This window comes from Leucoraja erinacea, chromosome 15 (genome assembly GCF_028641065.1).
Source record: "Leucoraja erinacea ecotype New England chromosome 15, Leri_hhj_1, whole genome shotgun sequence".
Taxonomy (NCBI): Eukaryota; Metazoa; Chordata; class Chondrichthyes; order Rajiformes; family Rajidae; genus Leucoraja; species Leucoraja erinaceus.
This window is the reverse complement of record NC_073391.1, coordinates 35,741,620-35,761,695: the sequence shown is the minus strand read 5'-3', so window position 1 is coordinate 35,761,695 and position 20,076 is coordinate 35,741,620. Positions and strand designations below refer to the sequence as shown.

The following is a 20,076-nucleotide window of genomic DNA, read 5'->3' as shown; positions in this document are numbered from 1 at the left end:
TTTCAGCAAGGCATTCAACAAGTTTCTGCATGGCAGGTTGCTCTGGAAGGTTCGATTGCATGCGATCCAAGGAGAGGTAGCTGAATGGATAGAAAATTGGTGGGATTAGTATAGATGGAGCATGTTGGGCGGTGTGGGCAAGTTGGTCCCAAGGACCTGTTCCCAACTGTGACACTGATCATTGGCATCCTACAGTTAATGCAAATATTGCTATGTTTGTGTTGAAGTTAATGGATGTTGATTTGTTTGACTCGGAAACATTCAACTGTTTCAGCCAATGCTCTTTTGGGATCTTAATCACGTTTCAGTGGGAAAACAGCAGCAGGGAGCTCTGCAGTCCCATTTTCTCATATGTTTGCATTCGATTGTGCTTTGCTCTTACCAATAATTCACAAATCTGCTAAGAATATTAACCTGTCAATATTACACTGATGAACATTTGTAAGCTAAAGTGTTGGAACATTCAAAGTTATAAATTTAGACAATAGACAATAGACAATAGGTGCAGGAGTAGGCCCTTCGGCCCTTCGAGCCAGCACCGCCATTCAATGTGATCATGGCTGATCATCCCCAATCAGTACCCCGTTCCTGCCTTCTCCCCATATCCCCTGACTCTGCTATTTTTAAGAGCCCGATCTAGCTCTCTCTTGAAAGCATCCAAAGAACCTGCTTCCACCGCCCTCTGAGGCAGAGAATTCCACAGACTCACCACTCTCTATGAGAAAAAGTGTTTCCTCGTCTCCGTTCTAAATTGGCTTACTCCTTATTCTTAAACTGTGGCCCCTGGTTCTGGACCCCCAACATTGGGAACATGTTTCCTGCCTCTAGCGTGTCCAAACCCTTAACAATTTTATATGTTTCAATGAGATACCATCTCATCCTTCTAAATTTAATGTTCTCTTCTGAAGTTTGCACAAGGTCTGTTTCATTTAACACTTTCATTTTATGTTCAGTATGCACAGGGCCCATTGCTGAATGGATTATACTGGACCAAATGGTACAACAGTGATTTGATTTCACATGGTCCTCATTCATTTATTTACTATGAAAATATGCTTCTGGGCGTTCCGCGAATCCGACAGATCAAAGTCATGAATAATTCCTGTGTGGTTCACAAGGACTTTAGAAAAGACATTATCGGATGCTATGATATCTATACAGCAGACAATGAAAATAAATCACCAATCCAAAATGGAAGTGCGTGAGTATAATCTTTTTACTCAAAGAATGGATTGCAAACACCATTGCAACTTATAGCTGTACTACATATTGGTATTTTGTTCTATTCTTCCTCATGAGGTGGAATCATACGTTCTGAGTTAATTGAACTTCACTCACCTTAACAATCAGTTCCAATGGTCAGTCTCTGAATGTGGATGGGTGGAGCGATTTTATGATGGGACTGAAATTATAGAGCATCACTCAATGAGAGAGTGATTCATGCTCCCGTCTAGAAACGTTCTGCATCGCGAGCTTCAGCTTATAGCAGCAGTAAAGATGTCAAAGTTACACAAGGCATCAATTTTTGCTTTTTTGCTCCTCATCTGAAAATCCTGAAAATTTGTGCTTAGGGAATGATGCAATTGCACGTTTTCTGTTGTTAATCATCAAATTGCTCTGTGCTCAGGTGGACTTACAATTCCGAGAAAGAACTTGGAGGTTCCTCACACTGGGGCAAAATAACGGTCTACAGTGGTGGTGGTTATTACCAGGATCTCAAGACAAACGTGGATGAAAGTGCTGTCATTCTGCAAGACCTGAAGGATAACCTGTGGTTGGACAGGGGAACTCGTGCAGTTTTCATTGATTTCTCGGTGTATAATGCCAACATTAACCTCTTCTGTGTGATAAGGTAGGTCATTTCAAATTCAATTGCCCCACATGGGCTACAGAAATTAACCTCTACAGGATTCACATCTCAAGTTCCAAAAATTTAAGATACAGAACGAAGTTTGGCCTCATGAATTTTCCGTGAAGAAAATCAACACAATTTCTGTTTCAAGTCACGTAGAATAGAATAGAATAGTTTCTTTATTGTCATTGTAACATGGGCCATGTACGTAATTTATGTGATTAGAAGTGTGCAGAAGAGGAAACTTCACGTAATGAGGAAACGCATTGCAGACCAGTTTCTAGCAATGCTCACCCCCCCCCCCCTCCTCCTCCCACTGTAGTGTGTAGATTTGCTTCCTTGAATATGTTGAAAACTTTAGTTTCATTTACTCAATATCTCATAGTTCAATTTTGAAGTGGAGTGAACGTAAGAATTTCATGCATACACACAACCGTATATGTACACACGCAAACACAAATACACGTACGATAGTGCTGAAGGAACTCGATGTGTCAGACAGCATCTGTGGAGGGAATGGACAGAAGACGATTTGGGTTGCGACCTTTCTTCTAACTGATTGGAGTGGTGGGTGGAGGGGCGAGGAGAAAGCTGAAAAAAGAGAGGGGTGAGATAAAGCCTGGCAAGCAATAGATGGGATACAAGTGAGGAGGGTGTTGATTGTAATACGGGTTGGTGTAATTGACAAAGCGGAATATGAGGCGCTGTTCTTCCAGTTTGCATGTGGCTGCACTCTAGCAATGTAGGCGGCCAAGGACAGAAATGTGAGTAGAAGAATTAGAAGGAGAGTAAAAATGGTCAGCAATGGGAGATCCAACATGCCATGGCAGAGAGAGTGCAAGTGTTCAGCAAAACAGTTGCCTAATCAGCGCTTGGTCTTGCCGATGTAAAGGAAGCGACATCAGGAGCATCGAATGGAGTAGCTGTTTGAAGAGCTGCACGTGAATCTCTGTCTCACTTGGAATTGGGGCTGAGATCCCTGGATGAAGGTGAGGGAGGAGGTGTAGGGACATGTGTTCCGTCTCCTGCGGTTGGAAGTGAGTGATTAAGGCTTGTTTATAGTAATTGACTGGAGATTCTTGAGAAGATGCAGAACAGGGAAAGAGTAAAAAAATGGTGGAGCTTTGAGATACAAACATGTACCTGTACTGTAGTTGCTCCAAATCTGAAATAATTGGAAAGCTGAAAATACTGAAAGTCAGTCAGCAACTGTGGAGAAAGAATACCAATGCCCGTATGAACTAGCCTGTTATGATATCAACAGGAAAGGGTGTCTGTCTGAAATTATTGAACTACAGTAACTGTTGAGTCCTTAAGGCTATAATGTGTTGGTCAGAAGGCAAGCTGCTTCTTTTTGAGCTTGGGTTTAATTGAAAACATTGTCAGACACCACAGGCAGAGAGAGGTTGAAGTAACAATAGAAATCAAGTTACAGACAGCTGCATGCTCAGAGTGACCCTTGCTTATTCAATGGAGGTGTAGAACTAGGGTTTGTGTTTCCGGAGTTTGCTGGTCAGTGGGCCAAAGGGCCTGTTTTCGTGCTGTACCATGAAACTGCACTAAACATATCTCATAATACCTTACGTGTGTTTTCTGTCTTCAAAACAACGTGGTCAGGTGCCAAAGATTAATACTTCCTAAAGATGTTCAGTGATTATTATTCTCTTATGTTGAAGGCTTGTGGTAGAATTCCCTGCAACAGGTGGTGCAATACCTTCCTCACAGTTCCGCACCGTGAAGCTCATCCGTTACGTCAATTCCTGGGATTATTTTATCATAGGCTGTGAAATCATCTTCTGCGTCTTCATTCTTTATTACATTGTGGAAGAAATATTGGAACTCAGGATTCATCGACTGCAATACATCAAATGTGTTTGGAATTGCTTGGACCTGGTGGTAATTCTGGTGAGCTCCTATTTTCATTCTTCTGTGATAACATCGCACATGAACAGGCCTCCATGGCCCACATGTTTGTTCCAAGCACCGATCCAAGTTAAACTAATCTCGTCTGCCTGCACGTGATCCCTGCATATCCATGTGCCGATCTAAAAGCCTCTCAAACATAATTTTCTTATCTACTTCCACCACTACCCCTGGCAGCACATCCATCACTCTATGTGTAAAAGAACTAGCCTCCAGCAAGTAGCAGCAAGATCAATGTGCACTCACGCAGCATGTTTAACATGACAAAACTATTACACAAAGAAGCGTTATCACACCAAAAAACGGACGCAACGGCACAACGTTTAGGGTGTAGCTTCACACAGCATTTGGAGTATTGCCTTTGCAGTTCTGATCGCCTCATTACAGGAAGGATGTGGAGGCTTTCGAAAGGGCACAGAGGAAGTTTACCTGAATGATGCCTGGATCAGATTTCACTGTACCTTAACTGGTACATGTGACAATAAACTGACCTTGAAACCTTGATTAGGTGGTATTAGGGTGGCTCAGCGGTAAAGTTGCTGCCTTACAGTGCCAGAGACCTGACTACGGGTGCTGTCTGTACAGAGTTTATACGTTCTTCCTGTGACTGTTTGGGTTTTCTCCAGTTTCATCTCACATTCCAAACAAGTGCAGGTTTGTAGGTTTATATGTTAATTGGCTCTTGTAAAATTACAAGGGGAATAGATAGGGTAGACAGTCAGGATCTTTTTCCTATGATGGAAAAATCAAATGCAAGATGGCATAGCTTTTAGGTGAGAGGGGGAGTTTAATGGAGATGTGCAGGGCAATTTTTTACACAGAGGTTGGTGAGTGCCTGGAACTTGCTGCTAGGGGTAGTGGTTCAGGCAGGTAATGAGAGTGGCACTTAAGAGACTTTTGGATATGGAGATGCAGAGCATGGAGGAATATGCATTATGTGCAGGTAGATAAATGATTGTCTAGACCATGTTCAGCATTGATATTGTGGGCCAAAGGGCCTGTTCTTGTGCTGGACTACTCTATGTTCTACAAATGAATATTATTTTCAATTACAGACAGATAGCTAGATTTTATAAATGTACTGACTCATTAAGATTTTTATTTAAATATTTCTTTGGTCTCACCATTCCCTACGTTTTTTCCTCTCAATGTATTGACTAACAAGCCAGTGTTCTAATTTTCTGTTTCAGCTCTCTTTACTCTCAATAGGATTCCACATTTTTCGAACTATTAAAGTGAACATACTGATGGGCGCATTGTTGACAGATCCAGTAATCTACGCTGACTTTGAGTTCTTAGCTTTTTGGCAGACCCAATACAATAATATGAACGCTGTCAACTTGTTTTTCGCTTGGATCAAGGTAGAAAACATTTCTAGGTTTAATTAATAAATCGACAAATTCTGCATATTGCATTTTTAAATTTCTCTATACGTTCTAACACATTCTACCTTTTTTTTGAGGAATGATGAAGGTAATTTAGTGATGAAGGCCAGGGTAGGGCTGTGGATGCTGTGCTCGGGACCTCTGTTGTTTGTGATATATATAAGTGACATAAATGTTGATGAAAAGACCCTTAACAGCACCGATGTACAGAGGGACCTTGGAGTCCAAATAGCAACACAAATTGCTGGAGTAAAACTCAGTGGGTCAGGCAGCATCTCTGGAGAACATGGATAAATAAGTTTCCTGATGGGACTTTTCTTCAGAAATGGAATTTGACAGATGTTAAGTGTAACTGCTCAGGTTTTATTGATTATTGGACTGATTTAAATCTGTAGCTCATCGTGAAAATATGTTAATTAAGGCTCAACCTTACTGGTTAACTGGATAGAGAATTGGCTTCATGGATGGAAGGTTGCTTTTTGGACTGGAGGCCTGCAACTAGTGGTGCCCTTCAGGGATTGGTGCTGGCCCAATGCTGTTTGTGGTTTACATCCACATTTTGGATAAGATTGTAACACTGCATGATTAGAAACGTTTGCAGATGACACAAAACTGGGTGGTATCCTAGATAACAAACATGGTTATTTAAAATTACAGCTGGATCTTGATCAGTTGAGCAAGTGGGCTGAGGAATGATTGGTTGGAGTTTAATGAAGATGGGTGCGAGGTGTTGCATTTTGAGGAGTCAAACCAGGGGGAGGGGGGGCTACACAGTGAATGGCAGTGCTCTGGGGAGTGTTGTAAAGCAGAGGGATTTAGGAGGCCAGGGACATAGTGGTGTCAAGTGTAGATCGGGTGGTCAAGTAAGTATTTGGTGTAAGGCCTCCATCAGTCAGGTTATTGAGTACAGAAGTTGGGATGTTATGCTACAGGTGTATAAGACGTTGGTGAGGCAGCATTTGGAATATTGTGTTCATGTTTTGGTCATCCTGTTATCGGAAGGATGTGGTTAAGCTGAAAAGTGTGCAGAGAAGATTTACGAGGATTTTGCCAGAACTGGCAACATAATGATGCAGCGGAACAGCTGTGCCAAACAGCACCAAAGATTGGGTTCGATCCCAACTACGGATGCTGCCTGTATGGAGTTTGTATGTTCTCCCCATGACCACGTGGGTATTCTAGGGGAGCTCTGGTTTCCACCCACATTCCAAAGATGTGCAGATTGGAGGTTAATAGGCTTCTATACATTGTCCCTAGTCTGTAGTCTATAATTAATGTATGGGTGATCACAGGACAGCATGGACTTGGTGGGCTGAAGGGTCTGGTTCTACACTGTATCTCTAAACCAAAGTAAACCTAAACTAAACTAAACTTGAGAACCTGAGGTTGCGCAGATTAAGAATCAAGGAAGAGGTTGTACAGACTAAGACTTTATTCCCTGGAGGACAGAAAGATGCTGGGTGATCTTATAGAAGAATATAAGAACGTAAGGGGAATAGACAGGGGAATGCATAGAGTCTATTACCCAGAGTAGGGGAATGAAGAACCAGACAATACAGATTTAAGTTGAGAGGAAAAGAATGATTAGGAATCTGAGGTGAAACTTTTTCACACAGTGGGTAATGGGTATGTGGAACGAGGAGGAAGGAGAGGCAGGTACTATGACAACCTTTAAAATACTTTTGGAGAGATACATGGATAGGAAGGGTTTAGAGGGAAATGGGTCAAATGTGGGTAGTTGGGACCAGTGTAGACGGGGCATCTTTGTCCGCATGGGAAGTTGGGTCAACAGGTCGGTTTCCATTCTCTATGACTATAACTCTAAATTATTTATGTCTTGAAAATGGAAGTCCCTGAAATGTTCTGCCCACGCAAAAATTACAATATGTTTATTAGGATCCTTTGATGTAGCCCAAGGTACTTCATCAAACATCGTCACATAAGATGCTATTCGGGCAGAAAAAGGTTTGTAAAGGCAATTACAGAGGTTAATTTCTTGGCAGCTGAAGAAACAACTCCCAGTGGTTTATCAATTATAATTGTGAGATTATTATCCAAATGGGAGGTATATGGAACTGAAGAGGATTATGGAGATAGGGAATGGTGAGACCAAAGAAATATTTAAATAAAAATCTTAATAAGGCATTGATTGACTGGAAACCAACAAGTCAATAGACTCAGGATGGGCTGGATCTGATAGGAAGTATTGTCATCAAATTTTTGGATTACCACCAGGCCATAGAGGGTAGAACGAGAAAATGTGGTCATGCTTGCATTCAAATAGTCGTCTAGAAGTAATAAAGACATGGACGAGGGTAGAGTAGCAGGTGAGCTGAGACAGTTGAGGAAGGAGCTTAAGTAATGTCATGTAATGGAATTGGAAATAGACCGTCTTAATATTGGCACAGATACCTGTATGTGATCCGATGTACAATTTGGAGTCAAAAATGGCAATTTACTCAACAAGAGCTTGGGTTTAGAAATATAGGAAATAGGTGCAGTAGTCGGCCATTCGAGCCAGCACCGCCATTCAATATGATCATGACTGATCATACAAAATCCGTACCCCATTCCTGCTTTATCCCCATATCCCTTGATTCCTATAGCCCTATTGGCCTCCACTGCCTTCTGTGGCCGAAAATTCCATAGATTCACAACTTTCGGGGTGAAAACGTTTTTCCTCATCTCAGTCCTAAATGGCCTACCCCTTATTCTTAATCTATGACCACTGGTTCTGGACTCCCCCAAGATTGGGAACATTTTTCCTGCATCTACCCTGTCCAATCCTTTAAGAATTTTATATGTTTCTATAAGATCCCCTCTCATCCTAAATGCCAGTGAATACAAGCCCAGTCGACCCATTCTTTCATCATATGTCAGTCCCGCCAACCTGGGAATTAATCTGTTGAAACTACGCTGCAATAATGTCCTTCCTCAAATTAGGAGGCCAAAAGTTCAGTCTCAGTTTAGTTCTCAGGGAAGGGGAATGATTCAATGAATAGGAACAGAGTTTGTTATGACCTTATCTCTATCTTAATTACAGAAATTCTTTTCTCAATATTTCTCTTATTTCAATCAGATTTTCAAATATATTAGTTTTAACAAGACAATGACTCAGCTATCCTCAACCCTGGCACGATGTGCTAAAGACATTCTTGGCTTCGCAATCATGTTCTTCATTGTATTCTTCGCCTATGCTCAGTTGGGATATCTTCTGTTTGGAACCCAAGTGGCAAACTTCAGTACCTTCCTCAAATGCATGTGAGTATTGTACTGCTTCAGCCCATATATAAATTATTTGATGAATATGTCATCTTAGCCACAAAAATCATGAACCGGTTAAGTCTTTATCCTCTCTAGTAAATTGGGGGGGGGGGGGGGGGGGGGGGGGGGGGGGGGGGGGGGGGGGGGGGGGGGGGGGGATGGTAAGGACTTAGTTGACAGATTTCAATTAGAAATTGTTAATTATATATAAGACTGTTCATATGGTTAGAATTTTTCTGGAATGTTAAAACAGCCACTGGTTTGCAATAAGGCATCCACTGTGTTTGGCAGTATCTGACCGACAATAAGAACTATAGTTTGTTTCTATGGATGGTCTGTACTTACAATATTACATGGGTTGTTTCATCTCTACTATCAACACAATGCCTGACTAAATATGATGCCAGAGAGAGGAAAAAAGCTGGACAATTTTTAGTGGGGTTTGCGGAGGGGAGAAATAGGTGGGTGGCCAGGGGGGGCATGGGGAGGGGAGGGAAGGGGGGTTAAGAGGCTCAGGACAGAAAGGACAGAATGGGTACAGGAATGGCAGTTCTTACTGCCTCCCACAGTTACCTGGACTTCCCACCTCTCACAGTTATCTGGACTATACTTCCTCCCACCCTGCCTCTCCCACCCTCAATTCCATCGTCTCCGCCCCATCTGCTCCCATGATGACACTTCCCAATCTAGGACATCCGAGACGTCCTCTTTCTTTAGTAAATGTAGTTTTCACCCTTCTGTTACATATGGAGCCCTCAGTTGCATCTATGTGTTCATAGTTCTGCTCTTGCTCCCCCCTCCCCCAGACGGGACAAGTATAGGGTCCTGACCTTTCACCTCACCAGCCTCCGCATCCAACACAATGTACATCGACATTTTTGTCACCTCCAACGTGATCGAACCACTAGTCACATCTTCCCATCTCGATCCCTTTCCGCCTTCTGCAGAGCCCACTCCCTCCACAGTGTGGTTCACTCATCCATTCCCACTCAAACCGCACCTTCAGGTACTTTCCTACACCTCCCTACACGTCTCCCTATACCTCCTCCTTCCAGGGACCCCAGCGGTCCTTCCAGGTGAGACAGGGGTTCACGTGCACCTCCTCTAACCTCATCTATTGCATCCAGTGTTCCCGATGTGGCCTCCTGTACATCGGCGAGACCAAGCGTAGACCCGGCACTGTTTCCCTGAACATCTGCACTCAGTCCGCCAGATCATATCGGATCTCCCCGTTGCTAAGCACTTTAACTCCCTGAGTAAGGCCACATGCAAACTGGAGGAACTGCGCCTCATTATTCCACATGGGTAGCTTGCAACTCAATAGTATAAATTCTCCAGGTTTAGGCAACCTCTAACCCCCCCCCCCCCCCCTAACCCCCCCCCCTCCCCCCCCACCACCTCCAACTTTTCTCCCCCCCCATCCCTTCCCTCCCCTATGCCCCACCTGGGACACTCACCTATTTACACCAACCACATCCACCCCCCCCAATCCCGTCTCACACCTACTGTTCTTATTTCTGGACTTTGTTCCAACCACCTGCCAGTCAAAATAACCCCTCACCTGTGTCAATCTGCCATGCTTTGTCCTGCCACTCCCCTTTTCCAGCTTTCTTCTCCCCCCTACAATCAGTCTGCAGCAGTGTCTTAACCCGAAACAGCACCTTTCTATGTTCTCCAGCGATACTGCCTGACCTGCTGAGTTACTCCATCCACCATTTTATGTGCTATGATATTTTCAGCTCTCTTTTTTAATCAAATCCTCAATATTCCATGAAATCCAGGGTTCCTTGGAATTGTTTTCTTACTGGTCACATTCATTGCAACACTTTGACCCAAACGTGTCACCGTATAGCTTTTAAATGTTCCACTTGTCAGATAAGGAATTACATGCTGCTCCCACTCTATCACCCGGAAGAATGGGAAGCAACAGGGTAACCAAATTTCAGGACCCCAGCCAATATAGAAACATATTGTTTTTCCATCTCAGTTTGGAAATTCAAGAGATGGTGAGGAAATATTCATGGGACATTGTGGGGTCTATATCCCAGTTGGAATAAGCAGTGCTGTCCACAGACCGGTGGTGACTGATCTTGGGGCAACTCCAGGAACAGCTTGGGATGGAGTAGTAGAGACATATTTTGGGACATTGTTGGCTCTGTATTGCCATGGTTTATCCACTCCCCACAGGGAAAACTCAATCAGATACTTATTTGCGTTTCTTCATCTAATTCTGCTTTAATTCTTTTAACAGTTTCACTCAGTTTCGAATAATCCTTGGGGACTTCAACTTTGATGAGATAGACAATGCCAACAGAATCTTGGGTCCAATTTATTTTGTCACCTACGTTTTCTTTGTCTTCTTTGTTCTGCTGGTAAGTTGCACCTTGTATTAAATCACATATAAATGATGGAAACGCAAGAAGAGAGATTTGTCAATTTGAAGGTCATGGTTAGAAATGTCAGAGATAGTCAGAACACCATGATGGATCTTAAGTTGCTATGAATAAGATAAGGGTCATTATTACGTTGAAGTTTAAATATTCCTGCTGAACTAAAGGGCATCAATATGGCCTATGTGTCCTAGGAAAAAATAAAAGATAAATTTGGTTGACTTTATTCGAGGTAACCATATTTCCTTCTGGCATAGGAGGCCATTCAGCCCATCAAATCCATGCTGGTTCTCAGAGCAATCCAATGAATCATATTCCCTCTCTTTCTCCATGTAAACCATTCTCTTTCACATTGTCAGTCATAGAGTGATAACAGGCAACAGGCCCTTCGGCCCAACTTGGTCTGCCAACCAAGTTGCCTTCCTGAGCTATTTTCCTGCATTTGGCTCATATTAATTTAGTTTCGTTTTTTTAGTTTGGAGATACAGCGCGGAAACAGGCCCTTCGGCCGGCCGAGTCTGCGCCAACCAGCGATCCCCGCACGTTAACACTATCCTGCACACACACAGGGGACCATTTTACATTTATACCAAGCCAATTAACCTACAAACATGTACGTCTTTGGAGTGTGGGAGGAAACCAAAGATCTTGGAGAAAACCCACGCAGGTCACTGGAAGTAGAGAGTTGGGGTGGGGTGAGCAGAGTGGAATTAAATGGAGTTAGGTATCTAACAACTGCTCTTTGATCAACTGCAATGTTGAATTACTGGTGGCAAGGCCACCCACTAAACGAATAGTCCATAAACTCGGAGGTGAGGACTCAAGGCAACCCTGAGATGTGATCTTCAGTCGTTTCCAAGGCTTGAGCAGATGCCAGTTGTATATTCTCCTATCTAGCTGAATGCATCAAACCATTCACCCAAACCACTCCCTGTGATAAAATCAAACCACTGATGATTATAGCTGATGAAGAAATACAGATTAACTGGAAAATTGGGCGGAGCAATGGCCAATGGAATTTAATACAGAAAAGTGTGATGTAATGCACTTTGAACGGGTTACATTCTGGTAATTCATGTAGAATAAATGGCAGGGAGCTTGGGAGTGTTGATGGACAAATAAATGTTGGTGTGCAAGTCCATAACTCCATGAAAGTGGCAACAAAGATGGGCAGGAAAGTGGCAACAAAGATGGGCAGGGTAGATAAAAAAGCATTTGGTAGGTGAGAAAAACTGTTTAAAAGTGAGTTTAAAAACAGAAAAACCTTTTAATGAACTGCCATAGGAGGTAGTTTATCACAGAGAGGGTGATGAAGATCGGGAACAAGCTACCAGAAGAGGGCGCTGAGGCAGATACTACCTGTACTACAATGTTTGAAAGGCATTTGGACATGTACAAGAATATGGAAGGAGTAGTGGGATGTGAGCCTAATGTGAGAAAGTGAGAATAATGTAGACATCGTGGTTGGTAAGGCCAAGTTGCATGGAAAGGGCCTGTTTTCTTTATAGAAACATAGAAACATAGAAATTAGGTGCAGGAGTAGGCCATTCGGCCCTTCGAGCCTGCACCGCCATTCAATATGATCATGGCTGATCATCCAACTCAGTATCCCGTACCTGCCTTCTCTCCATACCCTCTGATCCCCTTAGCCACAAGGGCCACATCTAACTCCCTCTTAAATATAGCCAATGAACTGGCCTCAACTACCCTCTGTGGCAGAGAGTTCCAGAGATTCACCACTCTCTGTGTGAAAAAAGTTCTTCTCATCTCGGTTTTAAAGGATTTCCCCCTTATCCTTAAGCTGTGACCCCTTGTCATGGACTTCCCCAACATCGGGAACAATCTTCCTGCATCTAGCCTGTCCAACCCCTAAAGAATTTTGTAAGTTTCTATAAGATCCCCTCTCAATCTCCTAAATTCTAGAGAGTATAAACCAAGTCTATCCAGTCTTTCTTCATAAGACAGTCCTGACATCCCAGGAATCAGTCTGGTGAACCGTCTCTGCACTCCCTCTATGGCAATAATGTCCTTCCTCAGATTTGGAGATCAAAACTGTACGCAATACTCCAGGTGTGGTCTCACCAAGACCCTGTACAACTGCAGTAGAACCTCCCTGCTCCTATACTCAAATCCTTTTGCAATGAAAGCTAACATACCATTCGCTTTCTTTACTGCCTGCTGCACCTGCATGCCTACCTTCAATGACTGGTGTACCATGACACCCAGGTCTCGCTGCATCTCCCCCCCCTTTCCAATCGGCCACCATTTAGATAATAGTCTGCTTTCCCGTTTTTGCCACCAAAATGGATAACCTCACATTTATCCACATTATACTGCATCTGCCAAACATTTGCCCACTCACCCAGCCTATCCAAGTCACCTTGCAGTCTCCTAGCATCCTCCTCACAGCTAACACTGCCCCCCCAGCTTAGTGTCATCCGCAAACTTGCAGATATTGCCTTCAATTCCCTCATCCAGATCATTAATATATATTGTAAATAGCTGGGGTCCCAGCACTGAGCCTTGCGGTACCCCACTAGTCACTGCCTGCCATTGTGAAAAGGACTCGTTTACTCCTACTCTTTGCTTCCTGTTTGCCAGCCAGTTCTCTATCCACATCAATACTGAACCCCCAATGCCGTGTGCTTTAAGTTTGTATACTAATCTCTTATGTGGGACCTTGTCGAAAGCCTTCTGGAAGTCCATATACACCACATCCACTGGTTCTCCCCTATCCACGCTACTAGTTACATCCTCGAAAAATTCTATAAGGTAGGAAGGTAGAAAGGTAGGAACAGCATTTTAATCTAGGTGGAAAATTAACTCAGTGCTTTCACCCATGTGAAAAAAATCAACCTGGTGGAAAAGTATGGCAATTAAATCCTTAGAGGCCTTTCAAAATCAACTAAAGTCAACAGCTGGTTTAATACAGCCAAGCATCTGTAGATCCATGGCCAGCCCAGCTGGGAGGAAACAGCAGGCAGAGGCCACCAGACTTCAGTCATCTTCCGCATGGTTCTACCAAGGTAGCCGATGCTTTAAGTTGTGAAGATGCTTCCTCACAGCGTCAAGAATGAATGACCATGAGGTGAAAGATATGGCCTGAAGGTCTTGGCACTTGGATCAGCAAGATGACGAGAGCAACTAATCCGGGGCGGCACGGTGGAGCAGCGGTAGAGTTGCTGCCTTACAATGCTTGCAGCGCAAGAGACCCGGGTTCGATCCCGACCACGGGTGCTGTCTGTACGAAGTTTATATGTTCTCCCTGTGATCGCGTGAGTTTTCACAGAGATCTTTGGTTTCCTCCCACACCCCAAATATGTATAGGTTTATAGGTTAATTGGCTTGGTATAAATGTAAATTGTCCCTAGTTGTGTGTAGAATAGTGTTAACGGTTATCGCTGGTCGGTGCTGACCCGGTGGGCCGAAGGGCCTGTTTCCGAACTGCATCTGTAAACTAAACTAAATTAAATTAAGAGATTTCTTGCAAGCATGGATGAGGGATGGATCACTTAGAAGACCACTGATGCTGACAGGTCAGGAGTCAGCCTAGCAAAATGAGAATAGTCCATCAGACGAAGTAATGATGAGAGCCGGCCCATTATCTGTCCATTGCTCAATGCAATGCAAGATAGTCCAGGGCAAAATCAAAACATTTTATTTTACGTGTCTCAGGAGCAGAGTAAGAATTTTGTAGATACGCACAATGGAAGGGGAAGACGTATTCATACTAATTAATTTAATCATTGTATTAACTATTTTTTTCTTTCAGAATATGTTCTTGGCCATTATAAATGATACATACTCAGAGGTGAAAGCAGATCTTTCCAATCAGAAAAGTGAACTTCAAATTACTGACATCATTAAACAGGTTGGTTTTCATATGACAATACCAATGTTTTATGCAATAAAATAATAAGCAAACCATTAGAGTCAAAGAATTATACCGCTGAAATGTCACCTATTCCTTCTCTCCAGAGATGCTACCCGTCCCACTGAGTGACTCCAGCTTTTTGTATCTATCTTTTGTTTAAACCAGCATCCTACGCAGATCATACAGCCCACATGCAGGCTCTTCCTACACGAATCATACCACCCTTCGTATGAAAAGGTTGCCCCTCAGATTCTTATTAAATCTTTCCCCTTAAATCTCAAATCTGTCCTCTGGTTCATGATTATCCTACTCTACTGAAAGATTCTGTGCATCCACCCTATGTATTTCCCTCATGATCTTAGACAGATAAGATCACCTTTCATACTTCTCCACTATAAGATCACCTTTCATACTTCTACATTCAAAGGGCTAGCTTGCCCAACCACTCACTATAGCTCAGGGCCTCAAGTCCTGGCAGCATCCTTGGCAATCTTCTCAACACTCTTTCCAGATTAAAAATAACTTTTCTAGTGCAGGTTGAACAAAACTGAATATAATACTTCAACTGGTCTCAATAGCGCCTTGTACAGCTGTAACATAACATCCCAACATCTGTATCCATTACGCTGACCGGTGAAGGCCAATGTGCTGAAAGCTTCCTTGCCACTGTGACAATATTGTGATGTCAGTGTTCAAAGAATATTACCACTACATGGTGGTTCTCTGTGCTTTTGTCACAACGATCTTTAACTTCTTTGGTGAAATAATGGGTAGAGAAATTTAATATGAGCAAGCATTGTTGTTCATTAACTGTAAGATACTAGATTTATGTATTTTTATATCCTGCTTTAATTTTAGGGCTACAATAAGGCTTTGATGAAAATGAAGCTGAAAAAAGAGCGAATTTCTGATGTGCAGAAAACTCTTCAGAATGGATCCAATATGCTGGAATTTGAGGTTTTTCGAAACCATCTCAAAGAGTAAGGCTGAAAATATATCTAAATACAGGGCAGGTTTAAAATGGAATAGTTTTTTCTGGAGAATTGGAAAATTATTGATAAAGATATTCCAGAATTCCAGAATTCCCAATTTGCATGCATTGCGTGTGTGTGCAAGATATATTAACATCAGGCTTGGGAATAGAAATTAAAATAAAAATGAAAGTAACAGAAATCTGAAACAGCATCTAAACAATGATGGAAATGCAACAGCTGAGAAATTCATGTCTAAAATTATGAGAGGAATAGATCAGGTAGATGCACAGAGTCTCTTGCCCAGAGTAGGTAAATCGAGGGTCAGAGAACATAGGTTTAAGATGAAGGGGAAAAGATTTCATAGGAATCTGAAGGTTAACTTTTTCACACAAAAGGTGATGGGTGTATGGAATAAGCTGCCAGGGGAGGTACTTGAGGCTGGGACTATCTCAACATTTAAGAAACTGTTAGACAGGTACATGGATAAGACAGGTTTGGAGGGATATGGACCAAATGCAGGCAAGTAGGACTAGTGTAGCTGGGACATGTGGGCAAGTAGGGACCAAGTCCATACTTTATCGCTCTATGACACTAATTAGATGGCATGTTCCCATCTCTCCTAGTACAGCATTGGCAGAATTCAGTCATTTAATGTCAGTCTTTGACACCTGACTGAACCAAACTATAGTTGAAGGTGCACGTTCACCTGACATTGCTGCTGCAAATTTGTTGTGGATTGGGCTTATGGTGAACAGGGTTCGGGAAGAATTCCTCCCAGTGGATCGCGTTGACTCGAAATAGATTTAATTCATCTGTGCATTCAGTACTGAGATTGCAGTGCTTTATTCTCCCTATTGACAGAAAGCTCTTGACTATTGAGTCAAGACTATTGGCCCTGGACCCAACATTTGCAGGTCAGAAAAATGGTGAGGGTAATAGGCATACTACATTGATTTCCTTCACTGTCATTTCATAAAAGGGACAATTTTGCTCTCGTGTATAGAACAGTTAGCAACACTGACCAATGTGGTGGGAAGATCATTATTCCACTATCTCAGGGTTTATGGGTTACTGTCATTTACACTCTTTTATCTTTGTCAAGTTCTTGCTAGTTCTCCTGGCTCAGGGCAGATGGAGTCTGTGTGGAGGGATACTAACATGATTTGTGCTCTCGAAATGAAACAAGAAAGATGTGCTGCCCAAGCTGGGTGGTGAAGGTCATGACCCTGCAAGCTTCAGCTGGCATGTGGGTGGTGTGATGTTGGGCAGAAAAAACATTGGTTTCCCAAAACGCTCTTCCCACTGGGACCTTCCAGTCTTTTGGTTGTTTAGTTACGGGTCGCGCAATGGTTCCATATTCAAGAATCAATTATTTTTCAGCTTGGGCCACTCTGATCAAGAGATCACAGATACCTTTGCAAGATTTGACCATGATGATAATAAGATATTGGATGAACAAGAGCAGATGAGGATGAAGAGCGAATTGGAAGAAAAGAAGGTGAGGAAATTAGCTCCAAGAACATTAATTCACCAAGAATGATGTGCAACCTTGAGGGTCATTCATTCATTCATTCAATCATTCATTCATACATGCATTCAATCATTCATTCATGCATCCATTCATTCATTCATTGCCACTTGCATCAGATTTGTTTGAACTACAGCAGTGAGACTCACAAACTATAAAGAAATGTGATTTCCTATGTATAACTTAATAGGGAAAGTAAAAAAAAATACTTGAATAATTCCAGATATGAGAGATTTAGGTACAAGGATTGGCTGGAAAAGCTGGGTTCATTCTCCTTAAACAGAAAAGAAAATTACTGGAGTTCTGCAGGGTTATGACAGGTTTAGTTAGGATAAATAGAATGCTATTTATTGTCATTCAAACCTAGGTTTGAACAAAATATAATTTCTACAGTTTTTTACATTACAAAACAATCCAAGACCCACACTTAACACAGTTTACATAAACATCCATCACAGTGAGTCTCCAACATCTCCTCACTGTGATGGAAGGCAAAATCTTTATCTCTTCCCTTTGTTCCTTCTCCCGCGGTCCAGCAGTCCAACTACAGTGTTGAGGTGAACTGGGGCTCCGGTGTTAAAGCCCCCGGCGGGCGATGGTAAGTCCTGAGGCCGTTTAAGCCACGCCGGGCGCTGGGAGGCCCCGGCTCCATGTCCTTCAAACCCGCGATTCCAGCGGGAGAAGTCGCCGTTGCGGAGCTCGGAAAAGCGGTCTCCCACCAGGGACCTGCGAGCTCCCGATGTTCCCGTCCACCGGGTCTGCGGCCGGTGCCTCCGAACTCCAAAGTCGGGTCGCAGCCGCGCGCCACCACAGCTCTTCCCGTTCCAAAGTTGGCCAGCTCCACGATGTCAGTTCCGCAGGCTCTGCAACTGGAGCCCTCAGGTTAGTCCCGGCCTGAGGTCGCCGCCGGCTCCACGATGTTAGGCCCAACGACATCCGAGACCCGACAGGGAATAGTCGGGTCCCCGCACAGGGAAGAGATTTAAAACGGTTTCCCCCACAGCCCCCCCCCCCCCCCCCCCCCCCACACACAGCTAAAAAAAAAAAAAAAAAAAACTAACTCAAGACATACATTTAACAAGACAAAAATAAAAAAAGACAGACGACTGTAGTCGAGCCGCTGCCGTTAGGCGCCGCCACTCCCAGCGTATAAATGAGGGTAGGTGGGGACGAGCTGTTCCAATAGCAGATAGTTTGAGGTCAGGAAATAGATCTAGAATGATCGACAATAAATGAGGACGCAATGAGGTGAATTTTTTACGCAGAGATTGGTGCTGATCTGTGAGGGTGATGGAATCAATCAGGGTTTCCCATAGGGTCTCATTGGTGACCCTCGTACTATCCTTGATGTTTCCTGTACCCCTAGCCAAGAGCACGGCCTCTGTTGGGAATTAAGATGAAGAATAAACGTTGGCTTTGCCAGTGATGCCCAGATCTTGAAAAATGAAATGTTAAAAGAAGTAAAATTTGAATGATTTCCTGACTGCATATTATTTGGAGAGTAACATTTCTGATGACTGTGCATTCAGCTATTACTGGATTAAACTAACATTCTGTTGATCGTTGATTACTTTAATATCTATTTTTCTTTTTCATAGGTTGCTCTGAATGCTGAGATAGAGAACTTTGGGAAGAACGAGGATAAATCAACAGTTTTCAACCAGTCTGCTGAAAATGCAAAGAATGGCAGTAAAAAAACAAACGGCAGTGTGACAAATGAGGAGTTCCAAATGTACGTATCCAGGGGTGACGTGGTAGATGCGAAAAATAAAATGAAGTGAACCTTTATATTAAAATCTATGTGTGATGTTAGTCAAGTATTTTCTCGATGGCAGTAGCATTTCATGAAGTATTGATAATAATTATGTTATTTCAGAATGGAGCGCCGAGTTGTCCAGATGGAACGTTCAATCAGCAACATTATATTTAAAATTCAGGCAATCGCTGATAAACTTGAGATAATAGAAAAAAACAGAGACCAGATGGGAAAGTTCGTACAGAATGTTAAAGAGGTAAATCTGACCTTTCACCTTATCTTCCTTCATAAAATGTTCTCTGGTAAATGGTGAGGAAGAAAGATATGGGTTTATTTTTAAATATTGAGTTGGTCTTAAACTCAAAGCTAGCAAGGCGAAACACAAACGCTGCACTGTTTGTCCTGTCGTTAGTGGAGCTCCATTGGTGCACATGGTAGCATTTCTAACATGATTTACAAATGTATCCAGCCCGCAGTTTTGTTCCTCATTCCAATTAGTTTGTCTGATAATTCAATGGGGTCTCGTTGGAGCATTCGTCATTCCAGCCCGATGCATGCAGAGTAGAAACCTGCAAAGAAACAGAGACAAACCCAGCCATTTGCTGGTATCGTTAATTAAGTTTCTCCTTTGTGGTTTATATTGCTTCAACTGCTTGAGGAAGAAAACGTGAGGGAGATGAGTGGGGTTGGGTTGATAAAAGAAGGCTTGTGTTCTAGGTGGAGTTCTTCAGAACATGGCATTATACTGCAGAAGCCTCAACAATAATTGGGAATTTGTGTTCATATGAATAACGTATATTGCAGAGAATTATTTACTTTCAAATGCATGTCATCGATTTGACTGCTCATGAATTAACCCTCAAATTGCTTTTTCAAGGATGAAAAAAATGATCCGGGTGAGAAACTGTAACATTCGGGAAAAGAAAAGCAGTGAAACTGGGATTCTGACCTGGCTCCACACTGAAATCATTAAGAAGAATTCCCTTGGTCACAGCCCGATTTGCCTTGGCCAGCCCATGTCGACTTAATCTCAAATAATAAGCAGCAACCTTGTGCTAACACTCAAATATTGGCGTTTCTGTTGGGCTCTTGTAACAATGTGTGATACAGGTGGTAGATGTCTTCAAATT

General features: G+C 42.8%; 1 protein-coding gene across 1 annotated transcript in view; it reads left to right on the top strand.

Annotated features, from left to right (window-relative positions):
* pkd2l1 (polycystic kidney disease 2-like 1) overlaps positions 1-19,537 on the top strand; it is a 34,801-nt gene extending 15,264 nt beyond the window's left edge. Inside the window, exons 4-14 of the mRNA XM_055647170.1 lie at positions 954-1,201; positions 1,628-1,852; positions 3,529-3,757; positions 4,966-5,136; positions 8,240-8,421; positions 10,676-10,796; positions 14,587-14,685; positions 15,547-15,668; positions 17,043-17,160; positions 18,789-18,922; positions 19,067-19,537. Coding sequence (XP_055503145.1) covers positions 954-1,201; positions 1,628-1,852; positions 3,529-3,757; positions 4,966-5,136; positions 8,240-8,421; positions 10,676-10,796; positions 14,587-14,685; positions 15,547-15,668; positions 17,043-17,160; positions 18,789-18,922; positions 19,067-19,259 — 1,842 coding nt within the window. The 3' untranslated portion in view covers positions 19,260-19,537. The remainder of the gene's footprint in view (positions 1-953; positions 1,202-1,627; positions 1,853-3,528; positions 3,758-4,965; positions 5,137-8,239; positions 8,422-10,675; positions 10,797-14,586; positions 14,686-15,546; positions 15,669-17,042; positions 17,161-18,788; positions 18,923-19,066) is intronic.
* The last annotated feature ends 539 nt before the right edge of the window (positions 19,538-20,076 follow it).